The sequence below is a fragment of the Crotalus tigris genome, unplaced genomic scaffold, assembly GCF_016545835.1.
Source record: "Crotalus tigris isolate CLP2741 ecotype Arizona unplaced genomic scaffold, ASM1654583v1 scf7180000021888.50679, whole genome shotgun sequence".
Lineage (NCBI taxonomy): Eukaryota > Metazoa > Chordata > Lepidosauria > Squamata > Viperidae > Crotalus > Crotalus tigris.
This window is the reverse complement of record NW_024098734.1, coordinates 31,397-48,816: the sequence shown is the minus strand read 5'-3', so window position 1 is coordinate 48,816 and position 17,420 is coordinate 31,397. Positions and strand designations below refer to the sequence as shown.

The 17,420-nt window shown below is 48.1% G+C and overlaps 1 protein-coding gene across 1 annotated transcript; it reads right to left on the bottom strand.

The window, feature by feature from the left end:
• Positions 1 to 654: 654 nt before the first annotated feature.
• Positions 655 to 16,558, bottom strand: LOC120296940 (class I histocompatibility antigen, F10 alpha chain-like). Its single transcript, XM_039319012.1, has 7 exons — positions 16,289 to 16,558; positions 11,370 to 11,645; positions 7,994 to 8,275; positions 5,179 to 5,268; positions 3,535 to 3,567; positions 1,637 to 1,670; positions 655 to 902 (listed from the first exon to the last, which is right to left on the bottom strand). The coding sequence occupies exons 1-6, from the start codon at positions 16,545 to 16,547 to the stop codon at positions 1,651 to 1,653; spliced, it is 960 nt and encodes a 319-aa protein (XP_039174946.1). The 5' UTR covers positions 16,548 to 16,558; the 3' UTR covers positions 655 to 902; positions 1,637 to 1,650.
• Positions 16,559 to 17,420: the final 862 nt, after the last annotated feature.

Sequence of the window (17,420 nt, the reverse complement as noted above, 5' to 3'; positions counted from 1 at the left end):
TAAATCCAGTTTGCTTTTGATTCCACAATCATAAAAACGTAAGATTTTCTTTTCTCCTCTGTTCCTCAATTATCATACAAAAATTATTGATTAGAATCAGAATTGAGCTGGAAGGGACCTTGGAGGTCTTCTAGTCCAGCCCCCTGCTCAAGCAGGAGACCCTATATACCATTCCAGACAAGTGGCTATCCAGTCTCTTCTTTAAAAGCCTCCAGTAATGAAGCCCCCACAATGTCTGAAAGCAAAGCTGTTCCACTGGTTGATTATCCCCACTGTCCGGAAGTTTCTCCTTAATTCCAGGTTGCTTCACTCCTTGATTAGTTTCCATCTCTTTGTTTCTTGTCCTGTCCTCTGGTGCTTTGGAGAATAATGAGACCCCCACTTCTTTGCGGCAGCCTCTCAAATGCTGGAATAGTACTATCATGTCACCCCTGGTCCTTGTTTTCTCTAGACCAGTGGTTCTCAACCATTCTAATGCCGCGACCCCATAATACAGTTCCCCATGTTGTGGTGACCCCCAACCACTTATACATCACCGGGTGCCAGGGGCGTGGCCAAAGGGGAAAAAAATGGCGGACAGCCTTGTTTGGCGACCCCCGTGAAATGGTCGTTCGACCCCAAATGGGGTCCCGACCCACAGGTTGAGAACCACTGCTCTAGATTATCATTACTAATGATAAAAGCAAGGATGGAAGACCCAAAATCTATCCTGGTTCCAGCATGTTGGACTTCTTTCCCATCCATCAAGGGTCTCCACATTCTTGAGCCACTGCATAAAATTAGGCATCTGAAAAGCAAGAACCAAAGTTTATCCTGGTTATGAGGGTCTGTCCGGCTTAATTCAGAAGAAGGCCGATCCCCTCTTCTCTTCTCTCTCCTCATGCTGGGAGTGTCTACTCTGGCTGCAAAGAGGAGGGAAAAAGCAGGCAGGGTCAGTCTGAGAGGGAGCCCAGAGAAGGAATCCCACCATCCAGGCCGGGGGATCAGACAAGATCAGCCCAGCAAAGGAGGAGGAGGAGCAGCCTCAAGGGAGGGATTAGCCAGGTGGGATTTCCAGAGTTACAAGAGGGGAGGGGCAGGGCTGGGATTGGCTCCTGAGGTGGGTGAGAACCTGCCCCACACATATGGATGCTTCCCCTCAAATAGATAAATCCAACTCTAGTCCACGTTGTCCTCAAGAGACAAATCCAAAGGGATTCCGATGGCTTCCAGAGATCCCAGGTCTCCCTTCAGTGTCTGGAGGGAGGGATTCCCAGATGGATTCAAGGAGGGGAGAGAAGCCCCCTCCATCCATGACTGCAGGACCCTAGGAAGACTCTCATCTGCCCCTTCCCTTCCCTCCCCCTTGCAGGGGGAACACTCGGACCTCCTCTTGGCAGGTCTCTGAGCCTCCTGATCCAAGACAGTCAGAGCCTGAGAGTTTGGCCTTGCAGGAGGAGAGTTTGGGGACAGGCAGACCCCCTCCCCAGAGCCCCACTGCCTCTCCTCCAAATTCCTTCCCTTGCAATGTTTGAGATGAACAGCAGACAGAAGAGGGATTTCCTAAAGCATCTTCATCATGAATTGATCCTTGGACCTCAAAGCCCTCCCCTCCCCCCTCCCTCCCTCCCCTACAGCCTCCATGGGGGCCACTCACCTGTGAGGGGGCTGCTAAATGGCCTGGTTGCTCCCTGCATTGGAGAGAAAGACACAGAGTGAGTCTCTGAGGAAGATAAATCTCTCTCTTCGCCATTCAACCTCTGCAGCTTCACGAAACTCTCAGAGGAGACCAGCCTGTCTGTCTGTCTGTCTTCATCTATCTATCTATCTATCTATCTATCTATCTATCTATCTATCTATCTATCTATCTATCTATCTATCTATCTATCATCTCTCTATCTCTCTATCTCTATCTATCTATCATCTGTCTATGTCTGCCTGCCTGTCTATCTATCTTCATCTATCTATCTATCTATCTATCTATCTATCTATCTATCTATCTATCTATCTATCTATCTATCTATCTATCTCTATCATCTATCTATCTATCTATCTCTATCATCTATCTATCATCTCTATCTATCTATCTCTCTCTCTTATCATCTATCTATCTATCTATCTATCTATCTATCTATTTATCTATCTATCTATCTATCATCTATCATCTCTATCTATCTATCTCTATCTATCATCTATCATCTCTATCTATCATCTCTATCTATCTATCTATCTATCTATCTATCTATCTATCTATCTATCTATCTATCATCTATCTATCTATCTTCTGTCTATTTATCTGCCTGCCTGCCTGCCTGTCTATCTATCTTCATCTATCTATCTGTCTATCTGTCTGTCTGTCTGTCTGTCTCTCTCTCTCTCTCTCTCTCTCTCTCTATCATCTCTATCTTTATTATCTCTATCTATCTGTCTGTCTGTCTGTCTGTCTATCTATCTATCTATTTTATTATTAAGCATCCATGCCATCCCTCTCTCCAAGCTGACTGTAGGATGCTTGCAATAAAATACCTTATAAAACATTTAAAACAATAAATTAAAAAGCAGATTTCCCCCACCAGATCACTTGGCCATTGCTCCGAAAAGGAGATCATACCCAGTGTTGATTGACCACTGCCTTGAGTCGGGTCCACGGTGGTTTGGGAGAGGCCCAAATCTGCTATAGGGGCCACGAATTCAGGGACTGCTTCCGAGGCCAAACCCAGGGAAGGCAGATTGAACTCTCCCAGGACCAGAAATCTCGAGAACTCCCTGCCAACACTAAGATGGCCCCCAGTAGCTGAGGCGGGGAGGGGGTGGCCATGCAGCAGGGAGGCTGGTACAGCAGCAACAGGCCCAGCTGATCCCATGAGCCCACATTCAGAAAAAGGGAGTCACAACCAGAAACTTGAGGAATGAGAAATTCTCAGGGGACCCCTGCCACCCCACCTGCCCTTCTTCTGGGCTACTGGCTGGTACCAAACCCTAAACCCTGCTGGGCATGTCTCTGAGAGGGGAAACCCCTCCTTCCAGATTCAGCCAGGCTTCAGCTCTACCACCAGAAGTCTCTAACCACTGGGGATCACGGCATTGCCAGTAGTTTCCCACCAAGGAATTGAGGGCTCTCTCTCCTCCAAAGGGGGCCAGGCTCCACCACGGAGACTCTGGGCTGCCTCCCCTGCCTGAATCCAACAGGGAGAGTTTCCCTTCTCCTCCGCAGGAACCAACCAGGGCAAGGAAAGTGAATTTTGCTAAGTTCCTCCAAGTTGGAAAACAGAGCAGATTCTCAAGTCAGAGGAAATCTTCCACCCAGGTGGGTCTTCTCCCCTTCTTGAGGGTTCCAGATGTTTCCCTTTGGGGTCTTCACTCCCGAGAACAAGCTGGCTATCGTGACAAGGAGCCCTCCTTCCCCAGTCTAGTTCTTGGGAGGAAAGAGCACAACTCTGCAGCTTCATGAGTTTCCTCTGTGCTTAAATACACCCACACTCACACCTCAAGTGACGGCACCTCTGGTCCCCGCTCTAAGTTGGAGATTACACAGAAACAGGACAATTCACTCACTTGGTGCTGCTCTGTAGTCACCTTGACGTCTCTCTGCAAGGATAAAAATCAGTGAAAGCTCCAAAGAACCCACCGAAGATCATCCAATCTCTCCCTCTGTAGGAGGAAGAACCCCAGGAGATATTTCACAGTCCCTTTGGCCCCTCAACAAAGGCAGAAAGATCTCCAAAATACAAAAGTATCACCTGACTTGCCCCAAGAGAGACCTGCTGCCTCTGAGAAGGGAATCTGAGGAAGAAGCATCAGCAGCTGGAGGGGGGGAAAGAGATTTTCATGGAAATCCCTCTCTGCTGCTCTTTGACCAAAGTTTGTGAAAGGGACGGAAATGGGATGCCTCTTCCCAGCTCAGAAGAAGACAGGGCTGTCTGAACCTCAGATTCAGCCAGCAGTGTGCTGCAGCTGCCAAAAAAGCCACCACAGTGCTGGGCTGCATTAACAGAGGGATAGAATCAACATCACGTGAAGGGTTAATACCACTTTACAATGCCTTGGTAAGGCCACACTTGGAATACTGCATCCAGTTTTGGTCACCACGATGTAAAAAAGATGTTGAGACTCTAGAAAGAGTACAGAGGAGAGCAACAAAGATGATTAGAGGACTGGAGGCTAAAGCATATAAGGAACGGTTGCTGGAATTGGGTATGTCTAGTTTAACGAAGAGAAGGACAAGGGGGGACATGATAGCAGTATTCCAATATCTCAGGGGCTGCCATAAAGAAGAGGGAGTCAAGCTATTTTCCAAAGCGCCTGAAGGCAGGACAAGAAGCAACGGATGGAAACTGATCAAAGAGAGAAGCAACCTAAAACTAAGGAGAAACTTCCTGACAGTTAGAACAATTAGCCAGTGGAACAACCTGCCTCCAGAAGTGGTGAATGCTCCAATATGGGAAGTTTTTAAGAAGAGACCCGACAGCCATTTGTCCGAAATGGTATAGGGCAGGGGTGTCAAACTCAATTTCATTGAGGGCCGCATGAGCATTGCAGTTGCCCTCAGGGGGCCGGGTGGGTGTGGCCAGGGTGGGTGCAGCCTACTGGGTGGGTGTGGATGGAGTGGGTGTGGCCTACTGGGTGGGATAGACATCGTTCGCATCAAGGGTGCCTATGGGGGCCTGGGCAGGAGTGGGACCGATCTGAGGGTCTCTGGCAGAAGGGGGTGGGACCAGAGCAAGTGCCAAGGCATGGTCCACTGGAGGAGCCTCACTGTTCCTCTCAGGCCATGCAAGGGGGGGGGGCTTATGGAGCTAAGACTGAATGCATTTCAGCATAGATGGCCACCACAAAATTGTACATTGGTTCCCGGCCAGCGTGGGCCAGGGCCAAGGCAGAGGGGGCCGTTCCCTCACTGTTTCCCGGGTGGCTTCGCAGGCCACATAAAACCACTTCGCATGCCACATCCAGCCCCCGGGCCTTGTGTTTGACATATCTGGTATAGGGTTACCTTCCTGAGCAGGGAGTTGGACTAGATGACCTCCAAGGTCCTTTCCAACTTATTATTGTTATTGTTGTTATTATTATTTCAAGACTGGAGTCCCGACAAGAGGAAGAGGACTGGGAAAACAAGACAGAAGGGAGCCCAGGAAAAGCTCCCCAAAGGGGGACACTCGGGATGAATCTCCCCAAGTTAGTATAAGTAAGGATACTTACTTAAGAATATCAAAGTCCCAACAATAGCACACGCCAGGACAAGACCAGCCACAACGCAGCCGACAATGAGCCCCAGGTTGGATTCTGGAACTGAATTGGGAGACAGAGCAGATAATTGAAGGAGAACCCCAAACAATCATCCCAATTGGGGGAGAGACTTAATGCAGCCAAAGGATCGGGAATTCTTCAAATTGAAAAGTCCAAGGAGTTCCTATTCATGTGCCTTTAAGGCAGGCATGTCAAACTGCCGGCCTGAGAACCGGATGCGTCACGCCAAAACCGTGCCCACCCCATTGCCGGAAATGGGGAAAATGTCTCGATACGACACACGATGTCATGAGTTTGACATGCCCGCTCTAAGGGAAGCATGAAGACATCTTGACCACTACTGTTTAGAAGAGGTGTCCTCATGATGCTGCCTTTGTCTCACTCCAGCCCAGCATGAAGGCAGCTGACATTCATCTTTACCTGTTCAGCTCAAAAGCACTTTACAAGCTTGTGACTCTTGGCAGCTTATAGAAATAAAGACCTCCACAACTTAATAATATGAACAAAACTTGGGAAACATTAAAAATGTTTTCATTGTTGTTCTTTTTATAGTTTGCCCCAATATCAGGCAACCATCTATTCTAGGGGTGTCAAACTCAATTTCACTGAGGGCCGCATCAGCATTGCGGTTGCCCTTGTGGGGCTGGGTGGGTGTAGCCAGAGTGGGTGCAGTCTACTGGGTGGGTGTGGATGGAGTGGGTGTGGCCTACTGGGTGGGCGTGGCCAGTTCTACATCATTCGCGTCAAGGGTGCCTATGGGGGCCTGGGTAGGAGTGGGACAGATCTGAGGGTCTCTGGCAGAAGGGGATGGGACCGGGGCAAGTGCCAAGGCATGGTCCACCGGGGCACGTGCCAAGATGGCCGCCACAAAATTGTACATTGGCTCCTGGCCGGCCTGGGAAAGGGCCAAGGCAGTGGGGGCCGTTCCCTCACTGTTTCCAGGATGGCTTTGCGGGCCACATGAAACCACTTCGCGGGCTTCATCCAGCCCCTGGGCCTTGTGTTTGACATGTCTGATCTATTCTATGCTATTTTTAAACATGAATATTTGCATTTTATTATTAGAAAACTATAGGATTCATATCACATATCTGCTGCTACAAGCTCCGTTACAAAACTATTACAAGCTGTACAAACCAGTTTGATCTAGATCAAGGGTCTTCAAACTTGGCCCTTTTATGACTTGTGGACTTCATCTCCCAGAATTCCTCAGCCAGGCATGCTGGCTGAGGCATTCTGGGAATTGAAGTCCACAAGGCATAAAAGGGCCGAGTGTGAAGACCCCTGATCTAGATGCTAAACCACCAGCCTAGAAAGCAACTCTCTAAGTGATTTATAGAGTCAGCCTCTTGCCCCCAACAATCTGGGTCCTCATTTTACCGACCTCGGATGGATGGAAGGCTGAGTCAACCTTGAGCAAGTGAGAATCAAACTCCTGAAATGAACAATGAGTCACCTTGCATTACTGCATTCTTAACGGTATATTTAAGCTTGAATGTTGGCACCTTATGATTTAAAAATGAAAGGATTATTATCACCTCTCTGTTTTTTTTAAATATATAGTTTCATTTTCTTTATCTCTTGTAGGATTGGTCTGTCCGCCTAGTGGAGAAGACAGGAACTAATCCTTCTTTGAAACACTCTCAGTCATCTGGCCAGGATAGAAATTGTTTCAGCCTTCGCAAAAAGAGCTTTTAACTTCCCAGGAAAGCAACCCAGGATGTGGGAATCCTCTTGTGGCTACACACAAACCAGGATTAGGAGGAGGATTCCAGGGAAGGCCTATCGCATAATGCCCCTCGACCTCCATCACTCTTTCCTCAAGACTAAACAGGCTAATCTTTCCCCTATTCATGTCCAAAAGATTCAAGTTTCCTCTCCCAGATCAACTTCAATTGGAGTTTTTTTTCAATTACTCTGAATCTGTATTAATGGGCCTTGTCCAGAATTGGATGTTCTGATTGAGGATCAGGGCAGGACACAGGGAGAAAATTACCTTCAACATTTTACACACACACACACACACATACAAACTTCATATATACATATATTAAATCCTGGATATATTCAAGCTATACTAAAACTATATTAAAATAAAACTATATTCAACTAAACCCGAATTAGGGGATTGCACGGTCATAAGGCATATCCGGTCACCTCTCGACCCCTATTACAAAATGTTTTTAGCAAGCCGGGTATCCTCCACCCAAGACTTGCATCTTTCATTTTTGTTTCCTAAGTGAAGGACATCGCACTGTAAAGGGAGAAGGGTGTGGTAGTTTCTAACGGGGAAAAAAAAATGAGATCAACAGCCCCTTAGCTAAATAACGATGCGTCTGTCCAGCCACTTTATCCATTTGATGAAGTCAGCTGCAGTTCACAAATCTTAACAAAATTTGGTACCCAGGGGCTACCAGACACCTCCTCATTTTTGTAATAAATCTAAAATTAAACAAGAGTGTATCTGTGCTCAGCATAACTCCACTGCTGCAGGTAGGAAACAGGGGAAGAAGAAGGGCTAAGTTATCTAAGAGGATTTCATCGGGATCTGCCAGCTCTTGTGATGGGATTCTGGAGTTTCCTTTACATCCCCTGAAGCCAGTTCTAAGGTCTGGTCCCTGCAGCTTCACCAACCTCAAACAATGGAAAAACCAATGGCCTAAAGCTCAGGTAAGCTCACATCTGGACACAGCTGGGGTGAGATTTCCCTCCCACATCCCTCCAGCCTGCCCAAGAGCCCAGCCTTTCCCTCCCTGCAGACTCTCACCCTTCAGGGCCACGTCCAGAGGCTCCTGCAGGCCGTCGTGCTCCACGTGGCATCGATAGCGGCCCCTCTCTTTGGGATCGATCCAGATGCTGAGCGTGGTGTGGAAGGTCCCATCCGCGTTGGGAGCCACGGACCCACGGAGGGTGTCCGGCAGCCAGACCTCCCCGTCCCTCGTCCAGGAGGCCTCGATCTCCCTGGGGTAGAAGCCATCCAGGCGGCAGACGTGCATCTCCATCCCATCCTCCACCTCCATCTTGCTGCTCATGGTCACCGCTGGGGGCTCTGCAGAAACGGCACCCCTGGAATTAACTCTGAGCCCCTCCACAGCCTGAAAGGTGGATGGGAAACTTGGAGGGGCAGGAAAGTCTCCCACTGCTTCCCACTCCACACCTTCAGCCTCTCCAAGAGTTGTAGGAAATGCTCCAGATCTGGAAAATGCTCAACCACAAGAACTCCCGATGCTGAGTCCTTCCCAGGGACTCAGCCTGAAAAACCTCCAGCAGCAAATTGAGGGTCCAAGGAAATTCCTCTCTGGCTGCTTTGAACTCTGAGTGATCTTGGATTGTTTCCTTCAGGGGAGGGAAAGTGGAGCTGCTCTTTTATGTTCCCTTTCAAGACAACAACAACACAGAGGTTTCTCCCTACTTTTGTGGTTTCCTTCTGCACCCCTGAATCTGAGGCTGCTCCAGGCCTCTTTCCAAGGGACACGACCACAGTTTCAAGAAGAGGAGAGCCAGAATCAAAGCAAAAAGGGCTTTTGGAGTCTCATCCTGGTTAATATGGAACAGATATTCTGTAATTCAAAGGGGAGGGACAGGGAGAGAGGTGACGCCAATGGGAGAGAGAGAGAGAGACCGTCCTCTCAGGGCAGGGAGGGGCTGTTGGCAATTTGGGGTGGGGTGGGGGAATTCCCCAATGGAGCCTGATGCTGGAGGGATTAAAGAACCCAGGGGGGTAGACCAAAGAAGGAGGGGTGGACTAAATGGGAAAGTAATGACAAACCACAGGAAAAGGTGATGTGGACACCCTTGTGAGGTGACGGTGTGTTCCTGAAAGTGGAGACTGAGGAAAGACTAAGTCAGAACTGTGGAAATCTGTTTGTGGTATAAAAGAAAGATTCACAGAAACTTTGTTGTTATTTTTTCCCCCTGGGAACAACCCCTCAACCTTGGCATTTTTTTGTCCAAGGGATGGCACTGATAATCTCCTACCAATGGTAGACAGGGAGCCCTCTAGTGGTGGATATGAGAGGTGTATTGTCAGATGCAAAACAAGGAGGGAGCCCCCTGTGGGATGTGGTGGGAAGGACAGCTGCTGGAAGGAAAATAAGGGTGCCCCTCACACTTGACTATAGTTTGGGTAATGGTGGTTTCAATGAAGACCCCCAAGAGGCCCCATTGCCGCACTGTGGGCTGTGAACAGGACACCCCCAAGTGCTTTTGCTGCCTGATCCACACAGACACCCACCAGACAGAGGCTGCATTTCCTGGTCCAATAATAATAATAATAATAATAATAATAATAATAATAATAATAATAATAATAATAATAGTAGTAGTAGTAGTAGTAGTAGTAGTAAAGTTGGAAGGGACCTTGGAGGTCATCTAGTCCAACTCCCTGCTTAGGCAGGAAACCCTATACCATTTCAGACAAATGGCTGTCCATTCTCTTCTTGAAAACTTCCAGTGTTGGAGCATTCACCGCTTCTGGAGGCAGGTTGTTCCACTGGTTAATTGTTCTAACTGTCGGGAAGTTTCTCCTTAGTTCTAGGTTGCTTCTCTCCTTGATTAGTTTCCATCCGTTGCTTCTTGTCCTGCCTTCAGGCACTTTGGAGAATAGCTTGACTCCCTCTTCTTTGGGGCAGGCCCTGAGATATTGGAAGACTGCTATCATGTCCCCCCTCGTCCTTCCCTTCACTAAATTAGACATACCCAATTCCAGCAGTCGTTCCTTATACTGTATGCTTTAGCCTCCAGTCCCCTAATCATCTTTGTTGCTCTTCTCTGTACTCTTTCTAGAGTCTCAGCATCTTTTTTTCATCGCAGTGACCAAAACTGGATGCAGTATTCCAAGTGTGGCCTTACCAAGGCATTATAAAGTGGTATTAATACTTCACGTGATCTTGATTCTATCCCTCTGTTAATGCAGCCTAGCACTGTGTTGGCCTTTTTGGCAGCTGCAGCACAGTGCTGGCTCATATTTAGGTGATTGTCCACTAGGACTCCGAGGTCCCTCTCACAGTTACTACTATTGAGCAAGGTACCCCCTATACTATACCTGTACATTTGGTTTTTCTTGCCTAAATGTAGAACCTTGCTTTTTTCACCATTGAATTTCATTTTGTTAGATAGTGCCCAGTGTTCAAGTCTGTCCAGATCCTTCTGTATCTTAAGCCTGGAGTGTTGGCTATTCCTGCCAGCTTGGTGTCGTCTGCAAATCTGATGAGTTCCCCATTTATCCCCTCGTCCAAATCGTTGATGAAGATTTTGAAGAGCACTGGGCCCAGAACAGAGCCCTGGGGCACCCCACTACACACTTCCCTCCATGTAGATGCAGTTCCATTGAGGACCACACGCTGAGTACGGCCGGTTAGCCAGCTACGGATCCATCTGGTGGTGATGCTGTCTAACCCGCATTTTTCTATCTTATCAAGTATATCAAGTATACCTGTGCATTTGGTTTTTCTTGCCTAAATGTAGAACCTTGCTTTTTTCACCATTTGATGTCTGCCTGGCAACGGGAACCAAACAGGGCTTCCCGTGTCTTGGGGAAGGGCTGGAAGGAGAGGAGGTGGTCAACCAGGCTCTAGACAAGGGACCCAAAGAGGCCAAATGCATCCCCCCAAAAAATATCCAGTTACAAAGGAGAAAAGCCCTTCATGGCATAGGTCCAGGTTACTTACAGGACCGCATACTGCCGCACAGTTCCCAGAGACCGGTGAGGTCCCATAGATTGGGCCTCCTTCAGGTCCCGTCGGCCAGACAATGTCGGCCGGCGGGCCCTCGGGGAAGGGCCTTTTCTGTGGTGGCTCCGACCTGGTGGAATCAACTTCCCCCCGAGGTTCGAACTACTCCCACCCTGCCGGCCTTTAAGAAAGCCGTTAAAACTCTCCTGTTCCGGCAGGCCTGGGGCTGATGTCCCTGGGGGGGGAGGGGCGGGATATGATCGGACACGCGGTATGATTGTATTATTTTATTGTTTTATTGTTAAATGATTGTTTTAATTTTGTACGCCGCCCTGAGTCCTTTGGGATTGGGCGGCATATAAATAACATTAAATAAATAAATAAATAAATAAATAAATAAATAAATAAATAAATAAATAAATAAATAAATAAATAAATAAATAAAAGTCCAGCCTCAGTCCAGGTACTCACCTTTCCTCAGCAGCGTCCGCTTCCCGTAGGACAGATACTTCTTTATCCACTCAACGCAGTCCCCCTCTAGGTAGACTTTGTTCCTCTGATTCCATGTTGAAAGAGCGTCCCATTTCCTCTGGGTGATCAGGGCTTGGGGGTCGGGAGCCACCCAGCTGAGGGTCTCCTTGTCGAAGGTGAGGAAGCTCCTCCCATCGTATCCAAAGTCATAAAACCCACCTTTGCTCCCATCTCCCCGGAGCTCACAGCCATACATCAACTGCCACGTATGAAGGCCTGAAATAGGGACAAGATCGTGGTTTGGTGAGTCCTTAAGGTAGACAGACAGACGGACAGACACACACACACACACACACACACACACACACACACCCCAATGCAGGGACTTTGACACTAGTGGGAGACACTGATACCCCCGTTTCCTCCCTAGCAATCAAGGGAAAGAAAGCCCCCATCACTAACCGCCCTTCTCCCCTCCCTCGACCTGCCTCCCTCCATTCCCCCCCCCCAGGATGGAGCCCCTGAACCTCCCCAGGAAAAGGGAAGCTGGAAAAGCCAGCGGAGGATCCCGAGGGAGATTGAGAAAAGAAGGAGTCACAAAAGAAATGGAGGGAGCCTCCTCCATCTTTCCTTCTGCAGTTCCTCTGTTGGGGAGACTCTTGGGGGGAAAGGAAGGGATCCCAGAGAGGGAACATTTGCCTGAATCTGTGGTTGCAAAGAGGAACTGGGAATCTCGTGGCCTCAAAGAGGATCTGGTCGACCTGCAAAAAAAAGCTTGCAGGGATCCCTGTGATCATGAATCTTGGTCTGAGTTCACAAAGAGCATCATCTTGGGCTAACAAGAAACAAACCATGGCTTAGTTCAATATAGGAACGAAGCCTTGAAGGGCCACAAAGGAATATTTTCCTCAGCAACAGCAGCAAGTGGCCCAGTCTGATCTGCACACCCAAAAGGTTGTTGATCTTTGAAATGAAATTTGAAGTTTACAGTCTCTGCAAGGCCACACTTGGAATACTGCATCCAGTTTTGGTCACCACGATGTAAAAAAGATGTTGAGATGTCTAGAAAGAGTACAGAGAAGAACAACAAAGATAATTAGGGGACTAGAGGCTAAAACATATAAGGAACGGTGGCTGGAATTGGGCATATCTAGTTTAATGAAGAGAAGGACGAGGGGGGACATGATAGCAGTCTTCCAATATCTCAGGGGCTGCCACAAAGAAGAGGGAGTCAATCTATTCTCCAAAGCACCTGAGGGCAGGACAAGAAGCAACGGATGGAAACTAATCAAGGAAAGAAGCAACCTAGAACTATGGAGAAACTTCCTGACAGTTAGAACAATTAACCAGTAGAACAAACTGCCTCCAGAAGTTGTGAATGCACCAACACTGGAAGTTTTTTAGAAGAGACCAGACAGCCATTTGTCCGAAATGGTGTAGGGTTTCCTGCCTGAGCAGGGGGTTGGACTAGATGACCTCCAAGGTCCCTTCCAATATTATTATTATTATTATTATTGATCATCACATAGTCAGCCAGCTGTTCAGACTGGATTTGGCATTTTGTCTACCTATCGAGTCCTTCCCAAGGACCTGGTATAGGCAGATGTGGATGTTTGATGTTATTATAGATATCGTCACAGGATGGAAGCAGTTATAATAATAATAATAATGATAAAGTTGGAAGGGACCTTGGAGGCCATCTAGTCCAACCTCCTGCTCAGGCAGGAAACCCTATACCATTTCAGACAAATGGCTGTCCAGTTTCTTCTTAAACACTTCCAGTATTGGCGCATTCACCGCTTCTGGAGGCAGGTTGTTCCACTGGTTAATTGTTCTAACTCTCAGGAAGTTTCTCCTTAGTTCTAGGTTGCTTCTCTCCTTGCGTAGTTTCCACCTGTTGCTTCTTGTCCTGTCTTCAGGCACTTTGGAAAATAGCTTGACTCCCTCTTCTTTGTGGCAGCCCCTGAGATATTGGAACACTGCTATCTTGTCCCCCCTCGTCCTTCTCTTCGTTAAACTAGACATACCCAATTCCAGCAACCGTTCCTTATATGCTTTAGCCTCCAGTCCCCTAATCATCTTTGTTGCTCTTCTCTCTACTCTTTCTAGAGTCTCAACATCTTTTTTACATCGTGGTGACCAAGTTCCTAGTAAGGCTTCCTTTTGCAATTGACTAATGGCGAATTTGTCAATGCCAATGGTGTTCAAGTGGTGCTCCAGTTATTATTATTGTTGTTGTTGTTGTTGTTATTTATTGTTATTATTATGTTTCAACTTTGATTCTTGGATTAAAAAAACCTGAAGGTTTTTTTTTTAAAGGAAATCCTGCAAGTTTTCTACTTCTGCTTGGGCTTGAGAGGGAGGAAGGATGCCAGAAATTCTCAATTCTGAGGGAAAACCACTTGTAAGTACAGTTGAACTAAACTGACCGGTCCTTTCCCTCCCTTTCCACTCCCATGAGTGACCGGGTGAGGGGATCCTTTCTCTGCAGCTTCTGCTCAGCCTGAGACCTTCCCTTTGGAAGGAGAAGAAGATCCTCCTGCTCTGAGTCTGATCCTGCCCTCCAGAGGATCTGCCCAGGGGAAAAAAAAAAGGTTCTGAATTTCTGCCCAAGAAGGTCTCCTGCCATTCACAGGAAGGCACTGAAAATCTGGCTGCAGTTTTCAACTTCTGTTGTATAAGAACATACATCTTGTATCAAAAGCATCAAAACCTAAGACAGAAATAATCTTATTTCTACTGAAGATGATATTGTGTGTTCTTATCTCAACTCTGGCACAGAACTGAATTTTTGTGCAGGGATCACCTTGAAAAGACAAGTTTCATTTTTTTAATTATTAGTTATTACTGTTAATGCATGAAACAATTCTGGCCTATCTCTGAGCCTGGATGTTCAGGGGTTCCCTGAGGCCTGAAACATCGCTCAACGGTTCCTCCTGGGTCAAAAGGTTAAGAAAGGCTGCTTCATAGAGGCTAAAACGTATTTATAACTCCTGTGAAGAATATCAGAAGCCACTTCTTTGCGTCTTTTTTCTTTCGTAATTTTCTTCAACTCGTTTTTTTTTCTTGTGCTTTCTTGTTCTTTGGTTTCTTTCTTTTGTCTCCTCTAGTTTATATTAGTTTCTATTCATTTTTAATCCTCATTGAAAAGGTTCAATACAAATTATAAAAAAAAATTCAAAAGGCGAACAGGATATCAGAGATCATTAAAATGTATTGAAAACATGGAGGCTAATGTCAGAAAGCCTTTGCGTAAATCAAGGGTGGGACCACATCTGGAATATTGTGGGCAGTTCTGGTCACCAGACCTCCAAAAAGGGCAGGAGGGAGGTGGGGAAGGTCCAGAGGGGGCGACCCAGAGGATGGGGGGGTGGAAGCAGCCTCCCTTGGAGGAAAAGTTGGGACATTTGGGGCTGTTTGGCCTGGAAAGGAGGCTCCCCTCCACTCTGGCCGCTCTCCTTCCCCCTTTCTCCACCAGGGGGAGCCCTCTGGGTCCAGCTCTGCTCCCCTGAGAGGCCAGCAGGGGGCCTGGAGGGATCTGGGGGGATCCTCGGGGATCAGAGGCAGAACAGGGAGATCTCTGGGTTGTCTGCCTGGGGGGGGGATGGGCAAGGAAAGGGCAGAAGAAGGGGGGCTTCACCTCCTTGGGATGAAAGGAGGGAAAATGGCTGTTGTTTGTGGAGAAAGTTTACCTCAGCCCAAAGCAGCTTATCATTACACACACATTTGCTTGCAGCCCCTCCCTAAATAAGATTCCTTAAAGGTGAATCTTGTCCCCCAAAGATGCAGAAGTGGGGGGGCGGTGGCTGCAGAAGAAGGTCTCCCCCCCCTCCAGGGCAGCCCCAGCATGAGGGCAGTGCAGGAGTTCAGTCTGAATGGGAAGCCATGATGCCTCTGAGTGACTCATGAAGGGCCCCAAATGGGGGTTTCTTTCTTTTCTGTCCTTTCCCCCCTCAAGACTGGTAGGATCCTGGAAGTGATCCTGTGCCTCCCCACCCCCACCCATCCCCATTCAAGAGTCCCTTACCCCGCTTGGCCTTCCAGTTTCTCCCTCCAACTGGAACAGTATTTCTCAACCTTGACAATTTTAAGGCATGTGGACTTCAACTCCCAGAATTCCACAGCCAGCAATGCTGGCTGTGGAATTCTGGGAGTTGAAGTCCACATGCCTTAAAATTGTCAAGGTTGAGAAACACTGAACTGGAGGATCAAAAGAGGCTTCCAGGCATTTGGACCACACTCAACTCTCCCAAAAGGGAGTGCCAGAAAGAGATTTAGTCTCCCAGGGTGGATCTGCACTTGACCCCCCATTTCTCTGGGCTGAAAATAGAAATAGGAGGACATGTTTCCACCAGAATTGTCTTAGGATCCACCTGCTTTTGGGGGGGGGAGTAGGGGTGGGGAAGGAGATCTGTAATTCCTCCCTCAAAGCAGGATGTCGACCAAGCTCTCCAACTTTCATGGGGGGGGGAGGACAAGATTGTGGTCTATTCTTTATTTTACATCACTATCCATATCAATATACAGACAGAGAACTGTCAAATGTTTCCTGCAATCTGCTGAATAGTTCAGTTATGGAGGCAAGGACACTTGCATTAATAGAAAAAAAGAATAAACTTCCTGACAGTGAGAACAATTAACCAGTGGAACAGCCTGCCTCCAGAAGCAGTGAATGCTCCAACACTGGAAGTTTTTAAGAAGAGACTGGACAGCCATTTGTCCGAAATGGTGTAGGGTTTCCTGCCTGAGCAGGGGGTTGGACTAGATGACCTCCAAGGTCCCTTCCAACTTTACTACTATTACATATTCAAAAGACTTTTTATAATATGTGGAAGCAGCCTTTCTCCTGGTTCTCCCCCCCCTCTGGTTCCTGGGGAGGGGATTATGGGGCAGGAGGCGCCACCTGACCCATCACTCACCTTGGCTCTGATTGTAGCGAGTCCTCGCAATCTCCAGGTTTGCTTTGAACGGCTCCTCATTGTCACGTTGAATCTGGGTCTCTCTGTCCCAGTACTGGGGGTCTTCCTTCCCCACCTCCTCCATCCAGGAGACCCGCGGCTCCATCCTCCGGCTGTTGCTGTCGTAGTGAGCAAAGACCTGACCGTCCATGCACCCCACAGCGACATACTGGGGCAGCCCCTGACTGTGGTCCGAGATGGAGGTGTAGAAATACTTCATGGAGTGCGAGGAGGCGCCTGGAAGGGACCCAGTGGGGCAAAGTTAGGGGCTTTAGCCAAGGAACCCTAATACTACGGGGCACAGAAAGGCAGCAGTTTGAGGGTCTATGAAGGAAAAGAGAACTGGGGGCAGAGAAAGGAGAGAGAAAAGAAGGGCGAACAGATGGGAGAGGGAGGCAGAGAGTGGAAAGAGGAAGCAATTGAGAGGCAAAGAAACAGTTTCTGGGGCGGCCGAAGGATTGGAGGGCAGAGAGAAGGGGATAGCAAGGTCAAAGGAAGAGCAAGTCCCTCAAACTCTACTTGAGCCCCCCACCCAAATGCTCTCTCCCCCCTTCCAGCAAGGCTTTCCTGGATTGTTCAGTCTCTGCCCCAAGGAGGCTGCAGACACCCCAGAGGGAGGAAGGGAGCCCCAACCCCAGAATCGCAAAAGCAGCAGAAAACCCCAACGGGTCACCCCCAACTTTCAAATAATTCTCATTGTTTGAATGGATTATTAATAAGTAAAGATTTGAGGGGAGATTTTATAACATGGGACGGGAAAGAGGGATCCAGGAGGGACCAGAGGCCATGGGACCCTTGGGGGGAGACTCAAACCGATTGGCTGGGAGGGCAGTCAAAGGAAGAGCAAAGGGAACACAGCCCCCCTGGATCTTTTTCCTCGCCCCTCCCAGCTGGGAAATTACCCCTCCCATCCTAAGGTTCAGGTATCTGAGCAGGAATTGACTTTGAACCCCAGACTCCACGGGGCTCACCCCCATTCTACAGAAATCTCATTTCAGCAGCCCAATTAGGGTACTGAAACCATCATTCCCAGGCGCTTCCAGTGGATCAGATTGACTCTGCATCTCAAATATTTTCTTCACTTCCCATAGAA

Excerpts from the sequence above, each read along its gene's own strand:
- LOC120296940 (XM_039319012.1), bottom strand. The coding sequence starts at position 16,547 with ATGAAGTATTTCTACACCTCCATCTCGGACCACAGTCAGGGGCTGCCC. Across the intron at positions 11,646-16,288 it reads TCGCTACAATCAGAGCCAAG|GCCTTCATACGTGGCAGTTG; the intron begins GTGAGTGATGGG and ends TCCCTATTTCAG. Across the intron at positions 1,671-3,534 it reads TGACTACAGAGCAGCACCAA|GGAGCAACCAGGCCATTTAG; the intron begins GTGAGTGAATTG and ends TCTCCAATGCAG.